This window comes from Aulonocara sp. 'chitande type north' Nkhata Bay, linkage group LG23, assembly GCF_057382095.1.
Source record: "Aulonocara sp. 'chitande type north' Nkhata Bay isolate Kocher_YH1m ecotype deep benthic linkage group LG23, A_spYH_male_GT1.1, whole genome shotgun sequence".
Taxonomy (NCBI): domain Eukaryota; kingdom Metazoa; phylum Chordata; class Actinopteri; order Cichliformes; family Cichlidae; genus Aulonocara; species Aulonocara sp. 'chitande type north' Nkhata Bay.
Genome location: NC_141365.1, coordinates 40,828,488 through 40,846,973, shown reverse-complemented (window position 1 = coordinate 40,846,973; position 18,486 = coordinate 40,828,488). Strand labels below are relative to the sequence as shown.

General features: G+C 40.9%; 1 protein-coding gene across 2 annotated transcripts in view; it reads right to left on the bottom strand.

Moving 5' to 3' along the window:
* The window catches only part of LOC147302420 (partitioning defective 3 homolog B-like), a 200,050-nt gene that overhangs the window by 143,003 nt on the left and 38,561 nt on the right, over positions 1-18,486 (bottom strand). For both annotated transcript variants that reach the window (XM_086282053.1, XM_086282054.1), the window contains exon 4: positions 8,683-8,789. In XM_086282053.1, the coding sequence (XP_086138179.1) occupies positions 8,683-8,789 (107 nt within the window). The remainder of the gene's footprint in view (positions 1-8,682; positions 8,790-18,486) is intronic.

Here is an 18,486-nt window from a genome sequence, read left to right as displayed (position 1 = left end):
GTGGAAAAAAACATGATGTGTTTATGAATACAAACACATATGCTGCCTGCACAAATAGTGACCCACTTATCTGGGCTATGTGAGATTACCCCCCCACCTACAATGGAGCACATGTGTGCGGGGGCAGAAAAGATGAGCTGGAGGCTCCATTGTTGCTGTGCATCTTCCCGCAACGCCATTAGCTAACGCACACGCAACACATGCTTCTCCATCTTTGGTACATCCTCATCACAGAGTGAGGAATGGAGCCCTTGGGAATGCGAGGCTGGCAGGAGTGCAGGTGAACACGTGTAACGTGAACATGCGCGCTTAGCTGTACATCTCGTTTTAAAGGAACTGTACCATGAAAAGGAACTGCAGCACCACGCACACATTAGGTACAGTAGCATAAAATCCTCCCCGTGTGCCTGCGTCTCTTCTAAAATTACATACGTTTTATAAGATAGGAGATGGAAGGGTACATAAACACACACATAAACCTGCATATATTTAATGCTTTAACATTAAGGGATCGCGCCAATCTCTGATTGGGAGCACTCAGGTTTAAGTGGTTGTAAAAACAGCAGAATCCCTGCTGTGCTCAGCCAATCAGCTTGCCCCTCTCGGTGTTTATATCTCAGCACACTTAAGAGGAACATTAGTGTCATTCCAGCCTCTCTAAGGAGAGTGAAAAGGCTGCAGTGTTTGGGTTTGCAATAGTAAAACTTTTAGAGATGAGATGTTTGTTATATTAGTGTACTTATGTAACGGATACCCATACTAACCCATGTGCTACTGGGCTATAAGGTCGTCTCCTTGTGCATGTCTGGACTGATCCCAGTGCAGTTGCCATTTTAACATCGCTCCCTGAAAGTCCCCTTCGGACCGACTGTATGCACTTTCTGTAACTTACAGATTTGTCCTGAGACAAAAACGATCTAGTTTTCACATGGAGGATCATTATGGGAGCTAGGTCTCCCAGTATGACTCAGAACAAACTGGACTTTTTCAAGTTCAAAGATGATGCATCAGATCAGGAGGTGTGTATGCTAAGGTTTGTAGTATATGAACCTTGAATTAGTTAAATGGGACATTTACTCACACTGCTGGATGCATAATGGCCAACTCTGAGTTCAGTATCTTGCCCAAAGGTACTCTGAGAAGCAGATTGGAGTAGCCAGGGATCAAACCACCAAAATTCCAATTGGAAAATGACCCGCTCTACCTCCTGAGCCGCCCTACTCCAAATTATCAAGGCATCTCAGGGAAGACGTTAGGCAGAAACTATCTGAACTGTGGTACGTGCGCCTGCCATTATGCTCATGGGCACGCACAACCTCCTTGCGACAAGAATAACGTGATGGTTGCTCAGTTATTGGACTGCAAATAGTTGCAATGATTAACTGGTTGCCCTGAATTTGAGCATGTGAAACATTCAAATTCTAAGTGACCACAATCACAAAATTGAACAAGGGGCCTCACGGGACCGTGTTCTGGCTCTGCAATCAGAGACAGACTGGCAAAGGTCTGCACATTTATAACCACAGACACAGACATGCCAGTATGTTGCAATCAATCTGAGTCAGTCTGTGGTGTTGACTATAACCCATGTGCAGCACATCTCTTTGCAGTAAGGGACTTGACTTGGTTGTATGCCTGTATAAAAGCAAGGTTGCTGAGTACCTATGTCGTTTTTCAGTTAAATTTCTGTCCTGCAGTAATTATGTCACTATGTGTGGAGGATATTCTGAATTTTTAAATCTATGAAGTTATGCTGGATTCTGAATAAAAGGAGTTAATTTGGATTCCTGCTTTAGGTGAACTTGTTTGTATGTAGAAGGCAACAGATTTGGGAAATTTCCCCAATTCACCACGAACACAATTCCCAGCTCAAACTGAACTGATGATCACTAACAGCAAACCAACTGCATCATTTTGCATCTTTTACTGTCATATTGACACCAAAGTCACTTTGAAGACGGCAACTAACTGCAAGTGGTTGCAGTCCTGGTCCCCATGAGTGAAGCAATTATTGTAAACAGTCACGGTAAGTTTGGTTGTGTTGCAGTCTTTAACCACTGTTTTCCCCATGCGTGACTGTAGCATAACATAATCTTCCCGCACCATGTGCACCACTTTCATCCTTTTAATATGCAAATGAAACATAAGCAACAGCACTGAAAGAGATCCAGCGGCGCATTAGGAGACACCCATGAAGGGGAGCTCATTTTAAAATCAGGTTTTTGAGTTGTAAAAGATTTTCATTGCACCTCACACTGATGACTTTAGTGTGATCAGCACTATTCGTTATTTTAACACTTATCTTTACCTTTTTTACACCAGTGTACAATAATGTCCCATCAGCAAACACTTTGTTTACTTCTGACTGATTAAAGTTCATATTCAGCTTCTTTCACTATTTTTAAAAGAATATTATATGAAGCCACAGTCCTTTTCCACAAGCATAAGATAATGAGCATTAAAACTCAAGTATTGTTTAGCTCTGATAACATCTAAACCCCCTCTGAGCTTACACATCCGATTGACACTTCAGCTTCTGTCTTAGCTTAAAAACGGACAGCGCCTTTTATCACTTATGGTTAAAGTGATACTTCCAACGCTTCAGCTTGTGCTTACTCTTTGTGCTATCACGTAAGCTCCTTTCAGCACCGTCTCTTCAGCTGCTATTGTCTGGGTATCCCATATGAATATATAATTTTTTTAAAAACCTGATGAAAATCAAAACTTTAAATGTTTCAGATGCTTCAAGTGCAGTTTTGACACTTGTTTTTCTTTAAGAAATCATTATGTAATCTAGTTTCCTCTCTGAGTGATTAAAATGTGGCAGGCTTTGTGGTGCCAGGACGAACGCTCAAATAATTTGCGAAACCTGTCTGAAAAGCTGCCTAAGCACGACTAACAGGTTGTCTTCTCTGTTATTGTGCTGCACGGCGCCAAACACGTTTCTGTTTGGAGGCAGAGTCGACGCTGTGAGTGACAGGGCGGTGCGCAGACATATGAGAGATGAGATATTTGTGTGTGTGAGCTGTTGTTGTCAGACAGATGAGTAATGAGGTGTGTGTGCCTCTTCCGTGTATTTCCTGTAGCAGCCTAGTTTGAGAAATAGCGTGCGTGCACGTGTAGGGGAATGTGTAACCGTGGGATCACAGTTTCGATGTGCTCGCCGGTGCCCCCTGACCCTCGTCATATCCATCACATCAACTGACTGCCGCTGCTTGTGCGCTTTCTCACACATTGTCTTTAAAAAAAACACACAAATGCACCGCTAAATGCTGAAGCTTTGGAAACGTCAACACCAGATGAACACGATAAAGTACGAATGACTGTTCAACTGCACTGCTACACCTCGACATATTAATAATGAGACAAAAACGTGAGAGAGAAAAAGTGAATGAAGAAATATTATCCAAGCATTATAAGAAGGGAGAGTGCAAAAGGTGAGAGGAGCAAGAGAAAAAGCAACAGCTCCTGCAGTTAGCGGGGTAGCATTAAATGTCTCATTTATTAGCTACGAACATAGCAGGAAGTCTGGATCAATTAAAGGGCCGACTGCATGTTTAGCACTGTTCAGCCTTTTGCAAGTTTCATTAGCTCTTCAGATATAAAGGGAAAGGCTAAGAGAGGTGTGTGCTGCATGCGAGTCAAAGAGAGAGAAGTGGAACAACCTTAGCTTTCACCATAGCAGGCAGTGAAATCAATTAAAGGGGCAGGATGCATATTTATCACCTTATCAGGCTGAATTAGACTTTATCTAGCTTTCAATACCTACTTCAAGACAGAAAGGGACAAAAGTGTGTATGTGTGTTGATTTAAGTGTGTGTTGATTTGAGTGAGTGAGTGTGTGGATGAGAGTAAGGGGGTTTCCAGAGGAGTTGGTACAGTGGATGAGGGAGGATGAAGTGATAGCGTATTGATCTAAGGAGTCCATCAGGCCGAGGACTCAATATGCCCAAGAGCTGTGACAGCCTCACAAGCTTTCACACAAACACACACACACGACACTAAGGCTCCCTTTCCTCCTCCACACGTCGCCTACATCATACATAAATTCCACAGGCGGGATCGCAGGCCTTGATCAGATTACTGATTACTGCAGCCGTGAGCAATCATTAATTACTTTAAGACTAATCCCTGATTCTTACCCTGCAAATCTTTTAACAGCTAAAGAAACACATGAGTGAATAAGCAGGAGTTAAGGTTCACGGTAACGCACTCAAGAGCACAAATAAAAATCTTGAAGCTCCCGGGTGTGAGCAGCTGAAAAAAAAAAACGGTTTTCTGATCTTAGTAAGTTCACGTGGATCAGAAAGGGAGAGCACCATTCAATGCTTAACTCAAGTCAATTTGACTTCAATTCAATTTATAAACACGGCAAGTAAAAAAAGGCTAGTGAGAAGTAGAGATGGCACGATACCACTTTTTTATGTCCGATACCGATACCGATATCATAAATTTGGATATCTGCCGATACCGATATGAATCCGATACAGTGTTTTTTAATCAACAAAACTGTTTTTTAAATATCTTGCTGCATTTTGTATAAGTTCATACTCAAGTTTAAAGCAACAACTACACTAAAGCTATTCTGTTATACCTGTATGCAAAAAAAATATTTCATAGTTCAGCAATACTGATCAATCTAATAAACTTAAACCTACACCATCCTCCCTATTCTGGTATTTTAAAGAGTACTTAGCATAAATATTAAGCAACCTAACTAATAGGGTTCCAACTCCCAGCAACAACAAAAATAAATAAATAAAAAATAGGGAACCACCCCTCACGCGCCACCTCATGATGCTTAATCGACGTAATCAACCTTAATTTGATGCAGTGTGGAAAAAAAATGCACAGAAATCAATTATTTTTCAAGAAATATTAAATAGATTCAACATCTTTCTTCAACAAAATTGCAGACTGCACAGATGGTACCTTCCCAAAGGAAAAAGTACTATAGCTTACTAGGGTGTGTGTGTGTGTGTGTGTGTGTGTGTGTGTGTGTGTGTGTGTGTGTGTGTGTGTGTGTGTATATATATATATATATATATATATATATATATATATATATATATATATATATATATATATATATATATATATATATATATATATATATATATATATATATATATATATATATATATATATATACACATACATATAGTAATTGACTTCTATTCATTTTGCATCAAATTAAAACTTTGGCTGTCAGATAATTATTTATTGAAAGCTAGACATTTTAAATGAGAATAAGAAAGAAAAGTATGTCTTTGTGCCCCCTTTTCCCTGTTAATGCCCTATCGGCCCCCCTGGCTAAACTTTGCTAGATCCGCCCCTGCACAGTTACCAGCCGTCAGCTGCGAGAAAAAGATCCTCGAGTAGAAAGTAATATTAAATAAATTCTAACAACAGCTTATCAAGCTTAAACGTGCTGCTGTTGTTCAGCCGCTGGTTTCCTCTTTCTGGTGCAAAGTGGGCCAAAAGCAAACTAGAGACACGGACTCGCGACAGAAAAGCCGATCAGCTGATCGTTAAGCAGTTTCATGATCGAAGTAGCAGCAAGAAGAGGCAGTCGCTTGTTAAGCTTAACGCAGGAATGCTTTACAAACATTCAGAGATGGACTTACACACTTGCTTTACTTCTCTCGGGATAACTTTGTCGGAGATGAAATGCCGGGTTGCTAGCGAAGCTCCAAATGCTATCCAGACCACCGACAGGTCCCGCATGCCACAGCCGCTCTATCACGTGATGCATACTGCTCCGACGTGCTAACGTTCTGAGGTGAGTTACGGCGTGCTGCAAGTTTTGTGAGGTGCTTTCGTGATATTTAATGGATCGGATTACATTTTTTATTTTTCTCCGATATCCGATCCAGTAATTTAGTACAGTATCGGACAGATACCGATACTTAATATCGGATCGGTCCATCTCTAGTGAGAAGAAAGAACTTGGTGCATCCTGGGAAGCTGCCAGCAGCATAGGCCTGTTGCAGCGTAACTAAGGGAGGATTCAGGGTCACTTGATCCAGGTGAAAAAAAACTTTAAGACAAATCTTTAAAGTAGAGACTAGAGTAGTGTCTGTCTCCCAAATCCAAACTGGAAACTAGTTACACAGAAGAGAGGCCTGAAAGCTGAAGGCTCTGCCTCTACTCTTAAACATCCTACAAAGTAAGTCAAAAAAATTAAACCAACAGTCTCAAGGCCAAGTGCTTAAAGATGATACAGATGATGATTACTTAAATGTGAGTCATGGGTTATAAAAAAAAACAACAAAAGCTGCCTTTTCCAACACCTTTCTCTGGAGCTGGATATCTTTAATAATCAAATTCACTCAATCTCGGTCAAGAAAAGTGGTTTATGTTGGAAATTAATTCAAGAGCTAGAGGTCACATCTCTGTCAGACTGTTCTTAGATCCACTGATACTGAGTAAAAGTTTATCTTGTAATTGTCATCTTAGTTGAGAGTATTTGACCAATATTGCTAAGCACAAAGTATAGCCAACGGTAATGTGAAAGTTTTGCTGGTATTCTGTCAGATAACAGTTTATTACAGCTCATTCATAAGGGAGCATCACTGTCTGCAGCAGGTCCCATAGCAATCCATTCAAAAGGTCATCTCACTCTGAATCACTCAAATCCATGGTGGCACTGGAAAAACAGGCCAGAAAATCCTCAAAGTCAGGAGCACAACTACTCTTAAGCGTCTTATTTGTACACATAAACAAAAGACAAGTTGGGCAGTTCATGTGGGGACACTGTTTGCAGTCACCCTTTCTCACAATAGCACCAAAGCTCCACATCAGACTCACTATGTTCTCACTATGGAAAATACTGAGGTGAGGGTGCTTCCTGGGAGGAGAATGCACAAAGGGATACATGACATTAGGGGTGGGCGATATAAACGATATACGATAGAAACTATATAAATTTAGCCAACGATAGAGATTTTGACTGTACCGCTCTATCGCGATAGCGCATGTTGATGATGTCAACAAGCTGTGCCTGTTTTGGTCGAAGATGGCCTCACATTTAATATCCATTCTAGAATATTTTGGTATACAAAAGGAGTTCATGGTGCCCTCGTCCTGTGGCTGCAAAGCCCTCAAAGCAAGCTCAAATCATGACTCATCCACCACCGGGCTTTACAGTTGGTATGAAGCATTTGTGCTGATTAGTAGTGTTTGTTTGGTTTTTTTTTTACTTCTGGACAAACGTGGTCTTGCTCATTATACCCAAGTATCTCAAATTCGGTCTCATCTGGACAAAGAACATTGTTTCAGAAGTCATGTGGTTTGGTCTCAGGTTTTTTGTAATGGCTCTGAGCATTGCACCGTCTGACCTTGGTGTGAAATTGCTGTTAGGAGATTGTGGCACTATGTTAACACCCATCTGAATTCTCACAACCAACTAACTACCAAAACTTTTATTTTATAGAGGTGTTCACACTGGCTGATGATCATTTGATTACATAACCTATTAATTCCTATGGAAGCGGTAAGAGTGTACTTATGTTTTAAGGGAGTACACAGTAAAAACTCATTCTCACAGGACTCCATGCACACTTATATGCTCTGTCAGACCAGACTGTTTTCTTCCTGTATCTGATATTACTGCATACCCAACAAAAAAAAAAAAGACCCTCTCTGTAAGGTTGCAGCTTCTTACAAAAAGGCAAAATGTGACTTCCTGGTAGGAAAAGAGCCTACAGCCATTGCTGTCCATAGAGCCAAGCCACTGGTGTGGCTTTAAATGACAAAGCAACATAAAGAAACACTGTTAAAAAGAGTCACATTTTAAAAACAACATCTTTACAGGCCTTGTTTTTGTCTGGGTTTAAATAAGACTGCAGCAGTCGAAAGCAGGGATTCATCTGTCATGCAGCAAAGAGATGTGGATTTATGTAAACAGTTCTAAGGACACTTTAAATCATCTATAATGAGCTTGTTCATTTTGGTCCAGGCGTGCTGTTTGAAGCACACGAGGCCCGACATTTCTTGGACAGAAAATACGGGCTCTGTCATTGTGTTTACACGATGCCCACTGATGCCTGTGTTCTGCTTAGTCACCGCTGAGTTGAACACAGCAGGAGTAAACAGCAGGGCTCCTTCTCCTCCCTCCCTCTCGCTACCTGAGTTTTCCTGACACACACATACAAGTGTGACCTCACCTCGATCTAGTCCTCCACGCACATTCAATAACCCACGGAGGACAAAAAAGTCGGCCTTAATGGTGGCCCGTTTCGAAAAGAGGCCGAGCGCTTGAAAAGCCGATCCTTTCAAAGTAATGCCTGGGGCAGAAAGCTGGACCACAAGAGGGATATTCAAGAGGTTTCTCCATTTGTCTTCAGTGAGTGAAAGGCAGAGACCAAATATGCAACTGGAAATACAATATGTTCATCTCTCATATTTATTTACTGTTCTCTTGCTTTCACTGAAAAACTAGTTTTACCCTGCAGGAGTTTAATCAATGGAGAGTGAACATTGAATTTCTGATGGAGCTCTTTTATTGCTCCTTTTAGAAAGCAATGAAATGAGGAAGACAAGAATACCTAATATAAATAATCGGAATATCTAACAGCCTATTTTCTCATCACGTTTAGTTGGCCAAAGGTAACGGCACACATCAGTTTCACTGAGAAACAAAAAAAATCTAATTTTGAAGTTATTTCCTGTGTAACTCACCGGTTCAAGAGATCCGTTGCTTTGCTTATCAGGTGGAGGTGTGGCTGTCGTCTCAAGGGGCGGGGCCAATGCAGAGTCGCTGCTGCTCCTCACCAATAGAGGTGTATCTGTGATGAGAGACATGGGCATTAGAGACAAAGATAATGAGAGGATGCCGTCGGCTCCATCTGTGTTTGTCTTTCGTGTGGTACGCTGTTGAAAAGAATCAATATTATATTAGCTCTCTCAACTCCAAACCCACTGTGGGTGATGAGAAGAGATGAAATCAGAAGAGCAGAGGAGGAAAAGAAAATGGAAACAGAGTTGGCTTTTGTCTTCCTCGCTAAACATTTGGCCTCCATCGTTTCTAGACAGAAAAACTGTGATGGTTAGACAGGCCCCTGAGGCGCTGGCACGACCGAAATGAATAAAAATTCATTTGAAAGCATCTCGTGACACCCAAAGAAGATATTTTGAAAGAAAACAAAGAGAAAATGACTCCTGATTGAGCACGGCTAATGTATATGCGAAGAGAAACGACACGGGAAATGATGAGAAAGACAAAGTGTTTGGAAAACACGACCAGACAAAAAACACTGATCTCTTTTCAAGGGTTCCCATTTATTTTAGAATGACTCATAGACCCTGAGGGTGGACACGCAGCCACCCCAGCAAGATGCCCAAGCCTCACACCCACCCGCAGAGAGCATTTACATATGACCAGCTGTTGCCTCAACACTCCCATGCGCACACTCGCCGCAACCCCTCAGCCCAGAGAAAGGGAGAGGGAAACAACAGTGGGTCTGATTCCACAATAAAACAATTCGAAAGAAACTAATTTGGACTTTTGTGCTGCCTCTTGCGTTTAAAATCCACCCCAAAGGGAGCAGACGGGTATTTGTGGAGGTAAAACCCACGGTGGAGTGTTTCCAAATGCAACTCGACAGAGGAGAAAATAAAGTCAAGGGGAAAATAAAAAGGCAGAGTGTGAAGTAAACAGAAAGAAGGGGGGGGAAAAGCTGAGGAGAGAGCCAAGAGATGGTGACAGAGAAAGAGCAGGGTGAAAACCTGGAGAGGGAAGGCAAACAAAATTCTCTCCTTTCATGTAATCAATCTCTCTTTGGAGGGTCAACGACAGGGTCCTGGTCTAACGTGGTCAGAATAGAGAAGGAAAGAAGGAACTGGCAGAGGTCGGGGTGTGTGTGTGTGTGTGTGTGTGTGTGTGTGTGTGTGTGTGTGTGTGTGTGTGTGTGTAGACAGATGAAAAACGATCACTCCAATTGTCCTAGACACACAAACAAATATTCTTTCAGGCTCAAACACACTCATCCACACGTTCAATAATCTGAGTTTGTGTTCATCTTTATTAATTCATTTTTATTACTTATCCTAAACTATCAGCTATTCTCTGCTGACTCTCTGTCTGACACATTCCTTCTACCTCTGCTAACGCTGAATGTCAAAAAAAGACTCAACGCTGACTCGCTACCACCGACGTGATGGGATTTAAGCAAGACGTTCCGAACGAAAAGTAGGAAAAGCTTCAAAAATGTTGGTTTCTTTTAATTAGCACTCAAGTTTTCCTGTTTTTCCCTCTTACATTCAGTTTCTTTTTTTCCTGCTTTGTTGAGGAAAAAGCAGAATGTATGTGGTCCAATTTCAAAAAGCAGACTTTGTGTAGAAATGTTTAAACTACACAGGAAACCGAATGATTTGCGATAATGAAATGTGCTTTGATTTAACAGAGAAACATCCAGAGGAAAAAAAAAAACGCTATCTCTCGGAGCTCGCATCAAACGGCATCAACGCTTCTCTTTATTTGTCTGTTTCTTGCTATTTGTTCATTTTGTGTGCGTCTAAACTGGGTCACGCTATCTGCACAAACTTCTCATCATTTAAGAAAAAAAAAAAAACTCCTTTAGTGAAAGTGTATTCAAACTGAACACAAAGTGAATTTTAGAAACAGCAACTCTCTGCAAACGTGCAACTCTGTGCATCTCAGACATAAATCTGTCTGATGGAGGTAATGAGGGGAAGAAATGTCAATAGTGCAGGTTGAGAAGTTTCAACAGGAACCAAAAATCAGCACCAGCTTTGTGAAGATAAGAAAACATGGAGAGGGGTCAGGAGGAATAAATCAGAAATGAATGGAAGTTCCTTGTAAACTTAAGAGGTGGAGGTTGAGCTGTAAAGACACAGAGACAAGTATGACACACACAGCACTAATGCAATGGCTGCTACAGTTACATTCACTGCGTGGGATGAATATACAATGACCTCAAAAGCAGTTCAGTGGCCTAGAAACTGGTCAACGATACCCTGACAACCACAAGTCTCTGACCAGTTGGCAAATGGTTTCTGGAAGTCACTCACGGTTGGTGGCAAAGATGCATATGATGGTGCAGGGAAAATCTGTTTAGTAAGTAGTTGGCAAGTGTTTGCAAACAAGTTGGCATCTTCCATGCAAACTGCAGGCAACTGCAGCAATCTGTTCGCAACCAAACCAATCACAATTAGGTTTTCAGCCTTGCACTATCTTTGCAATTTATTTCACATTGCAAAAGCCAGAAATCTCAAGCAACCACTTGCCAACACGTTGAAGAATCAACAATTTTCCCTTCCTCCGACTGATCCACTGATCCATCTCTAGGCCTGTATGACTGAGACCTACGGTTCTTAACATCAAAAAGCAACAAGTTTGCCAAGTCAGTTTAGACTTATAAAAGGGACAAACGAATATAGTACTACATTGCTTTTAGGAAAGTGAATACAACATGAAAGTGCCATGTTTTCACTGACATATGAGCTAATTTAACTCGCAGACAGAGACCCCACTTATAACTGATACAGCCTCAAAAATTGAGTTTCAGTTCCACCTTTGGGGTATTTTGGTCTAAATTAGATGCAAATAAATTCGATGAACAACTAAAGCATTTTTATTTATCTTGCTCCATTTGTATGCATTATCTTACTAATATAAATTCTAAAAACGTATACAGCTATATTTATTTGCTACATTTTATACGAGCATTGATTAGTGCATCCCTGTTCCTTCCATTTAACCACAGAAGGCATGTTTACTGTTTAAACATTTCCAGATCAGCATATGCATTTGTAAAGGTCTCCAAGCTCAGAGGGGCCATTTATCGAATGCAGTAAAAACCTGTCATTAGATTTATGGAAAGTGAATGCAGGTAATGACTCACATGTAGTCCTACTGAATGATGAACTGCAAAACGCTGGAACAAACTGCACAGACAGACAGGTTCTTTAAGTGCCAAAATACATGACATCATGTTCATAACAGACGGATCCTGAGATTAGACACACTGAGTGATTAACCCATTTTCCAAATGGCTATAATTGATTTTCTAAAATGAGCTTGAGAAGTAAGGTGCATCATTGTGAAACCTCAGTCAAGAGCCTCCCCCTCCCACACACATACTTTGCTTCAATGTCAATGATGCGACTTTGTAAAGTGACCAAGGCTGCTCCATGGTCACAGTCAGGCTCCACTGCCCAGTGGTCAGCCCCATAAATCCTCCTCCGTTTATCTATTGGAGTCAAATCTGCCTCTATCAATCCTCCAAGCACTTAGAGTCCCAGAGCTTGGCACAGCAATGTGAAGGAACCTAAGGCTCATTAGCATTGAACTCTGACCTGCAGTGACCCCTGGACGGTCAAGCGGTGTCACTAAGGGGCGGGAATATTGATGAGAGTGACAGTTGTGACTCTCTCGGGTCAGTCACTATTTTAACGGTCATAAACAAGACTCTCTCAGAGGAGTTGTTAATCAAAGCTGGCTGTTCTGCTAATAGGGTCTTTAATATTGAGCTAGTACACTGAAAAATACCCAACTTAGCAGCAGCAATGACCACATTCAACTTCCACTAACTGAACAGGCACATCTGGAGCTCCTATTGCCAATTGCAGTCTGCATGTAAACAAACCAGTGTTGAACAATCCCTGCTTTAAACAAAATATTGGTCATGCATTAAGAACATTCATTAGTTAACTTGAAGCTTATATCTAGAAACATGTTATAAAATGTATGTTACATAAGAAGATTCGCCAATCCCTAGGCCCAACTTTGATCTGACAGGCTTGTAATACATTAGTGGAAACCCTGAAATCAGAATCACATCTAAACTGAGTCATTAGAATAATTTAGGTTACACAAATTGAGGAATAATTTATTAAGATACATATTAACGAGTCAAAAGGTAGGAGCTGACCAAACTGTTTGAGGACTTTGATTAAATCTTTAATGATTATAGTGCATGTATGCATATATGTCTGTATATATCCCATCTCCTCCTTAGCGGCTGGGTTTTGTATGAACATCGTCACATATACAGTGATTATTAACATCTATGATGAGCATTTATTAACATCTATGTGCTTTTAAAATAAAGATTCTATAGCCAAATTATTTTGATTTGGCACATAACTTAACGGTCACCAACATTTGTGTAAATTACAGACTTTTCTTTGAGTCACCACTAAATACAGAGTGAAGAACTGGAAATGAAGTCCTTAAGGTCGACATGACACATCAAATGTATAGAAGGTAATTTACACCATAATTTACACCATAATTTACACCGTGCTCTATAAAACTGTCATAGATTTGAAAACTGTCGGTGAAAATGGATTTAATAAATAAGTGTTTGAAGTTAAAGGTTTGAGAGCGTGTGTAGTGCCCTCTTGTGCCAGTAAAGAATGCAATGTCACTGGGTTGGTTGTTGCTAGCAGACTCACATTAGCTTATGTTAGCTAACTCGTGACAGAACTAGCTCAGGGGAAAATAAAGAAAACTAAAACAAAAAAAAACAGTCTAAGGGGATCACTTTTGTACCAATCCTGGCTCCAACACTGAATTTTATGTTAACAAGTATATACAGTTCACTTTCACTCTGTTTCTTAATCAGTAAGCAGTTCTTTATTGTTAGCTAGCTGCACTGAAGCAGGAAAAGCTTTTTAAGCTATTAGCGTTATAGCTAATAGTTGGCATCTGGTAACTGTAGGTTTACAGAGCACTTTATATTGTATTTCAGACTAAACAGGTTTCTATATAGCTTGCAAAGAATACAAATAAATCTAAAAATGTATACATAATTGCTACATGTCCATGTCGCTCCATTTTTAGGTGTTTAGAAACAACCAGTTTTTGCCATCTGACGATATACAGCAGTATAAGACATAAGTATAACAAGATAAATTAACCATAGATCTCCGTTTGTGCCATACATGAGTGAAGCAAAAGCACCCCAGGCCTGGCATATGCTATAAAAATAATATTTAAACAAACTGAGGAGGCTTTGGAAACAGACTAAAAATACGTCTAAATATCTTTTATCTTTTAAATACAGCAGCCTGACATATGGTGCCCTCAGGACAGGAAGTGAGTATCATTCTTGCCCTTTTGGCAAAGTGAACAGAATTTTTTATGTATTTTAAGAACACACACATTTTCTGAATTTAGTATGGAGTCTATTTCGAGAAGCCAGGTGGCAGAACTAAAAACATAGAACGTTTTATTTTAGCTTCGCTAATTCGACAGGACCGTGCACCCACAACCACAAGGTAACCTCCAACTTCAAAACAGATCCCACCCATGAAACTCATCTCAGCTCCCACTTCAAGGCCAGAAAATGGTAGCGCGCTGAAACGCACCCAACTTATGTTCTTCCCTTTATCTTTCCATTGAGGTTTGTGTAACTGGAGAGAGCTGAAGAGAAACTTGTAAACTCTGCCAGCTCTGTGTTTATCTGCCTCAGACTCTCCATCTGCAGCTCTGTGCCTAACTAGGCTGCTTATGCAATTCTGGGAACACAGAGGTTTATTTTAAGAATTTCCTCTTGTTTTCAGTTCTAAAAGTTCTGCAATGCTGCTAGTTCACTTCCAGGGCAAGATGAAAACAAGGATGCATCATGTTTCTGACTGACTGTGTTTATGACTGTGTGCCTTTGTTTGCCGTTGTGTTTGTATGTGCAAGCATGCGTCTGCTATACGGACATTTATTATTATGGACAGCGCTTTGCTCGTGTGCACATTTATATCCGTGAGTGTGTGTGTTTTCATGCCACAGGCCTGTGTGGTCTTGTTTTGCTGGCAATCGATAGAGCAGCCCAGCTCAGGCTGCTCATGGGATGATGCGATAAGGACTCTTTTCCTAGAAGTGTGTGCGCGTGTGTGTCAGTGTAGCAGCAGATCAATGCGGGTCTAATCACCCCACTGGGGCAGCGTGAAGTCCAATCACCCTGTTCAAACAACTGGCCCAACCTGACACACAAACACTTTGATGCCTGACTGATTACTGAATTACTTCTTGTTCTGTCCACCAGCATTCAGCGCGATTACACGCTTTCTTATAATCAGATTATTGTGAATAATAAGATTTAAGTAACTCTGTGATTAAAGCATTCACATGGTTTGGGGTAACTTAATTTTCCTACTAACTCTCGTTTCAATGACTTGTTGGTAAATGCTTTAGGATGTGTTGTAGCCTGCATGATACATGTTATTATCCCACAGCTGTGAGGCTCTCTACATCAGTTAACTATGAACATTCTTGGATAATAGAAAGATGAAAGGTCGGTACATGAGACAGGAACACCGCTATCAGCTAATGTTCTCACTTGTAGTTTGACTAAGATAATCGAGTTAAAGTGTTTACACACAGTGAGGTCTCGAAGCCTTTAGACAAAAACAACCACAGTGGATTTAAATCAAACGAGTGAAGTGAAAAGCACAATGTTCAGCTTTAACTCAAGGGGTTTAATAAAAGTATTGCATTACTTGTTTAGGAATTAAAGCCATTTACAGCCATCAGGGAGGGTCTGAGGAGAGGGCATGAACGGCAGGACCAGCTCAATGTTCCCAAACTAGAGAAAAATGGAGAGCAAAACAAATTCTCAAAGCGCATTTGCACTGTCGAGGTGGAGGGCCTTTCCCCTCCAGAAGTAGACATTAGCACGATGGAAGACCATAGCTGCTGGCTCCGGTGCTGCTAATGTCTGAACCCACTGCTCTCTCTCCTTCTCTGTCTCGCCATCAAGGGACCATCCTGCCATCTGTAACCACTGCTGAACCATATGAAGCTCTTCTACGATTCTACGCTTGATTTATTTTACCAAAATAAAAAATAAAAAAAAGAGGGTAAAGGCTTAGAAAAAGCCTAGCATAGACTCATTGAATGATCAGTTTCAATCACTGAGACTGAATGCCAATTACCCAAATCACACCCAACAACTGGGGGAAGTCAGCCACCCACCTCTCATTTCAGGGTATTAACATTATTTCTCATATCGTTAGCTTCATAGCATAATTGCCTAAGTCATTTGACTAAGTCAATGACTTAGGCACTTATGCTATGAAGCTAACGATATGAATTTTATAGCCTGTGTCAATTCACTCTGTTTACTTTGCACTGATCACGATGTCAGACCGAACCATCTTGAATCAATGCAATACAATTTTTATACTATAATATATTAATATATTAGCCATTAGAAATGACAGCACCAAAATATTGGCAAATAGCTAATATCAACCAATATATCAGCCCCATCAATCTGTCAGGCTCCAATTAGAATAGCAAATACTTATTTCATAAAGTAGAATAGAATAGAACAGAATAGCCTTTTATTGCCATTGTGCATTTGAAAAGTGGTTTTCATGGGCTTTGTAAGTCCTATTTTTTCTATTATTTTATATAAGAAGAAAAGATTTTCTGCCATCACTGTTCCTCTATTTTTATGAGATTACTGTAGACCAATGCTCGCTTTCCTACTCCTATATTTCTTTATCTTTTGATAAATCTGCAGCATTAAAAACCACCCTGAATCTTTGCTTGCACTTTAAGTACTGATGCACAATCAATTAACAACATTACTTTTGACACTTCATTTGCTATTCTTCATATTGATTCCTGCAGTATGTCTATGATATCTCTGTGTTCTGGTTTAAATAAGAGAAATGGGTCAATCGATTCCTAGGGCTAATTTTAACAACCTGCGCAAGCATGTATTTCATAGGCTGCATAACCTGAGCCTATGCGATCCTGTGAATTAAACCTCTCTCTATCAGGTCTGACTGTTTACAACCCATCGCTTTGTCCTTGTCTCCAGACATGATGTTACTCCAGAGCAAGATATGATGTAACACCCGGTTAACAACCAAACTCGTTACAGCAAGAAGGACAGCAAACACACACAGACACACTCCCGTAAGACTTTCCCGGCAGTAGATATATGGGCGCTTTGGGTGCGATTGGTTGGTTAACTTGCATGCAGATTCTTTTGTGTCATTGTGTGCGCGCGTGCATGTCCGGATGACAAAAGTGTCCTTTATTGCGTCTGGCTCCCTATGAGGGGCGTCACAGGGTCACATCATAACTAAGTTAGTCAAGGTTCAGCAGGGCTGGAGAGCAGGTTGCGGGGTGGGAGCAGGAAGAGGTCCCACTGGGTTAAAGACAGGGTGGAATAGGCATATCGGGTTTGGAGAGGGGGGGTTGGCTGGAATTAGTCCATTCATGCTTGGCTGGACCCTGGGCATGCTAACAGGCTACAGTGCTAATCTAGTTAGAGCTGGAAGCCATGCAGACACAGGGAAAGTGGGGTTGGATGGGAGGGTGAGAGAAAAGATTTCCTGGGGGTGAGGGGGGTCAAGGTCTAGGGCCTCGGCTGTGGAGCTAGATGGCAGGTGGTTGAAGCTGAATAGCAGAAAAGGGAAAAAATGAGTGGGTCGAGAGGCGAGAAGGCAGATGATGGGGCATGGGTGAAAGTGGGCACACAGAGAGGGCTAGCAAAGGCCAGTTGTATGCGTGGGGGTATCACACTGTTCCTCTACGGTTAACAGATGGAGGGAGGAGAATGAAAGGGGTTGCAGGGTGACCCAGTGATTAGACAGACCCTTATTAAATCACATCAAGGCTCTTTTATCTTGCTTTTCATCTTTCACTTGGTCACTTGGCACTCAAAAATTAATCAATCCAAGGCCCAGGAATGGAAAAGAATGAGGGAAAAATTCTGCTCCGATTATTTACAGTAAAATGTATCTATAGCCGGAGCAGCCTACAGCCCAGACAGAGCAGATATTTCACCAGAGGCTCCCTCAGGCTTCTGACTGAATACTCTTCTTATGCCGTTTCCCCTCTGTAGACCCAGTAACTTCTATACTTTATTTTCTGACTGCAAGGACGTTTACTTTTTATATCAGCTCCACTTCACAAACATAGTAATCTGTCATCCTCCATATTAAACTGATGAGTGCATCAGATTGACTGTGGAATGAGCGGCACCAAACAGCATCAATCCCCCTTGATCGAGTCACCGAGCTTCTAACAGCCTTGGTAAGACTCATTTTTCATAGCCATTCCCACCGTCTGATTTCCTACAGAAGGCGTACATAACAAGACCAGGACAGATCAGAGGAAAAGTCCTACAAGTGACTCAAGGCCACAGGAATTTAAACTTCTCTGCTCGCACACAGAGCTAAACCAGTCTGTCTAAAAACTAAAGCTAAACCAAAAACAGAGACTAATAAATATAAAAGAAGCTGTGCAGCAGGTTGGCATGTATATTTGCAATGCATATTTAAAATTCTCTAGTAGCTTTATTCACACTATGGTAACCACACATCCTCCTACTCGCACCATTCTGATTATTTGAATATTTTAAAAATTAAATCAGCTGTCAACTTTGATCAGCTTTTCTCATTTTTAACATGTATTTGTCATCACTTATATATACAAGGCATGGTGAAGCAGCTTGTATCAAACAACCTACATGCTAAACAGTGTTGTTATTAAAAGTATAAAAG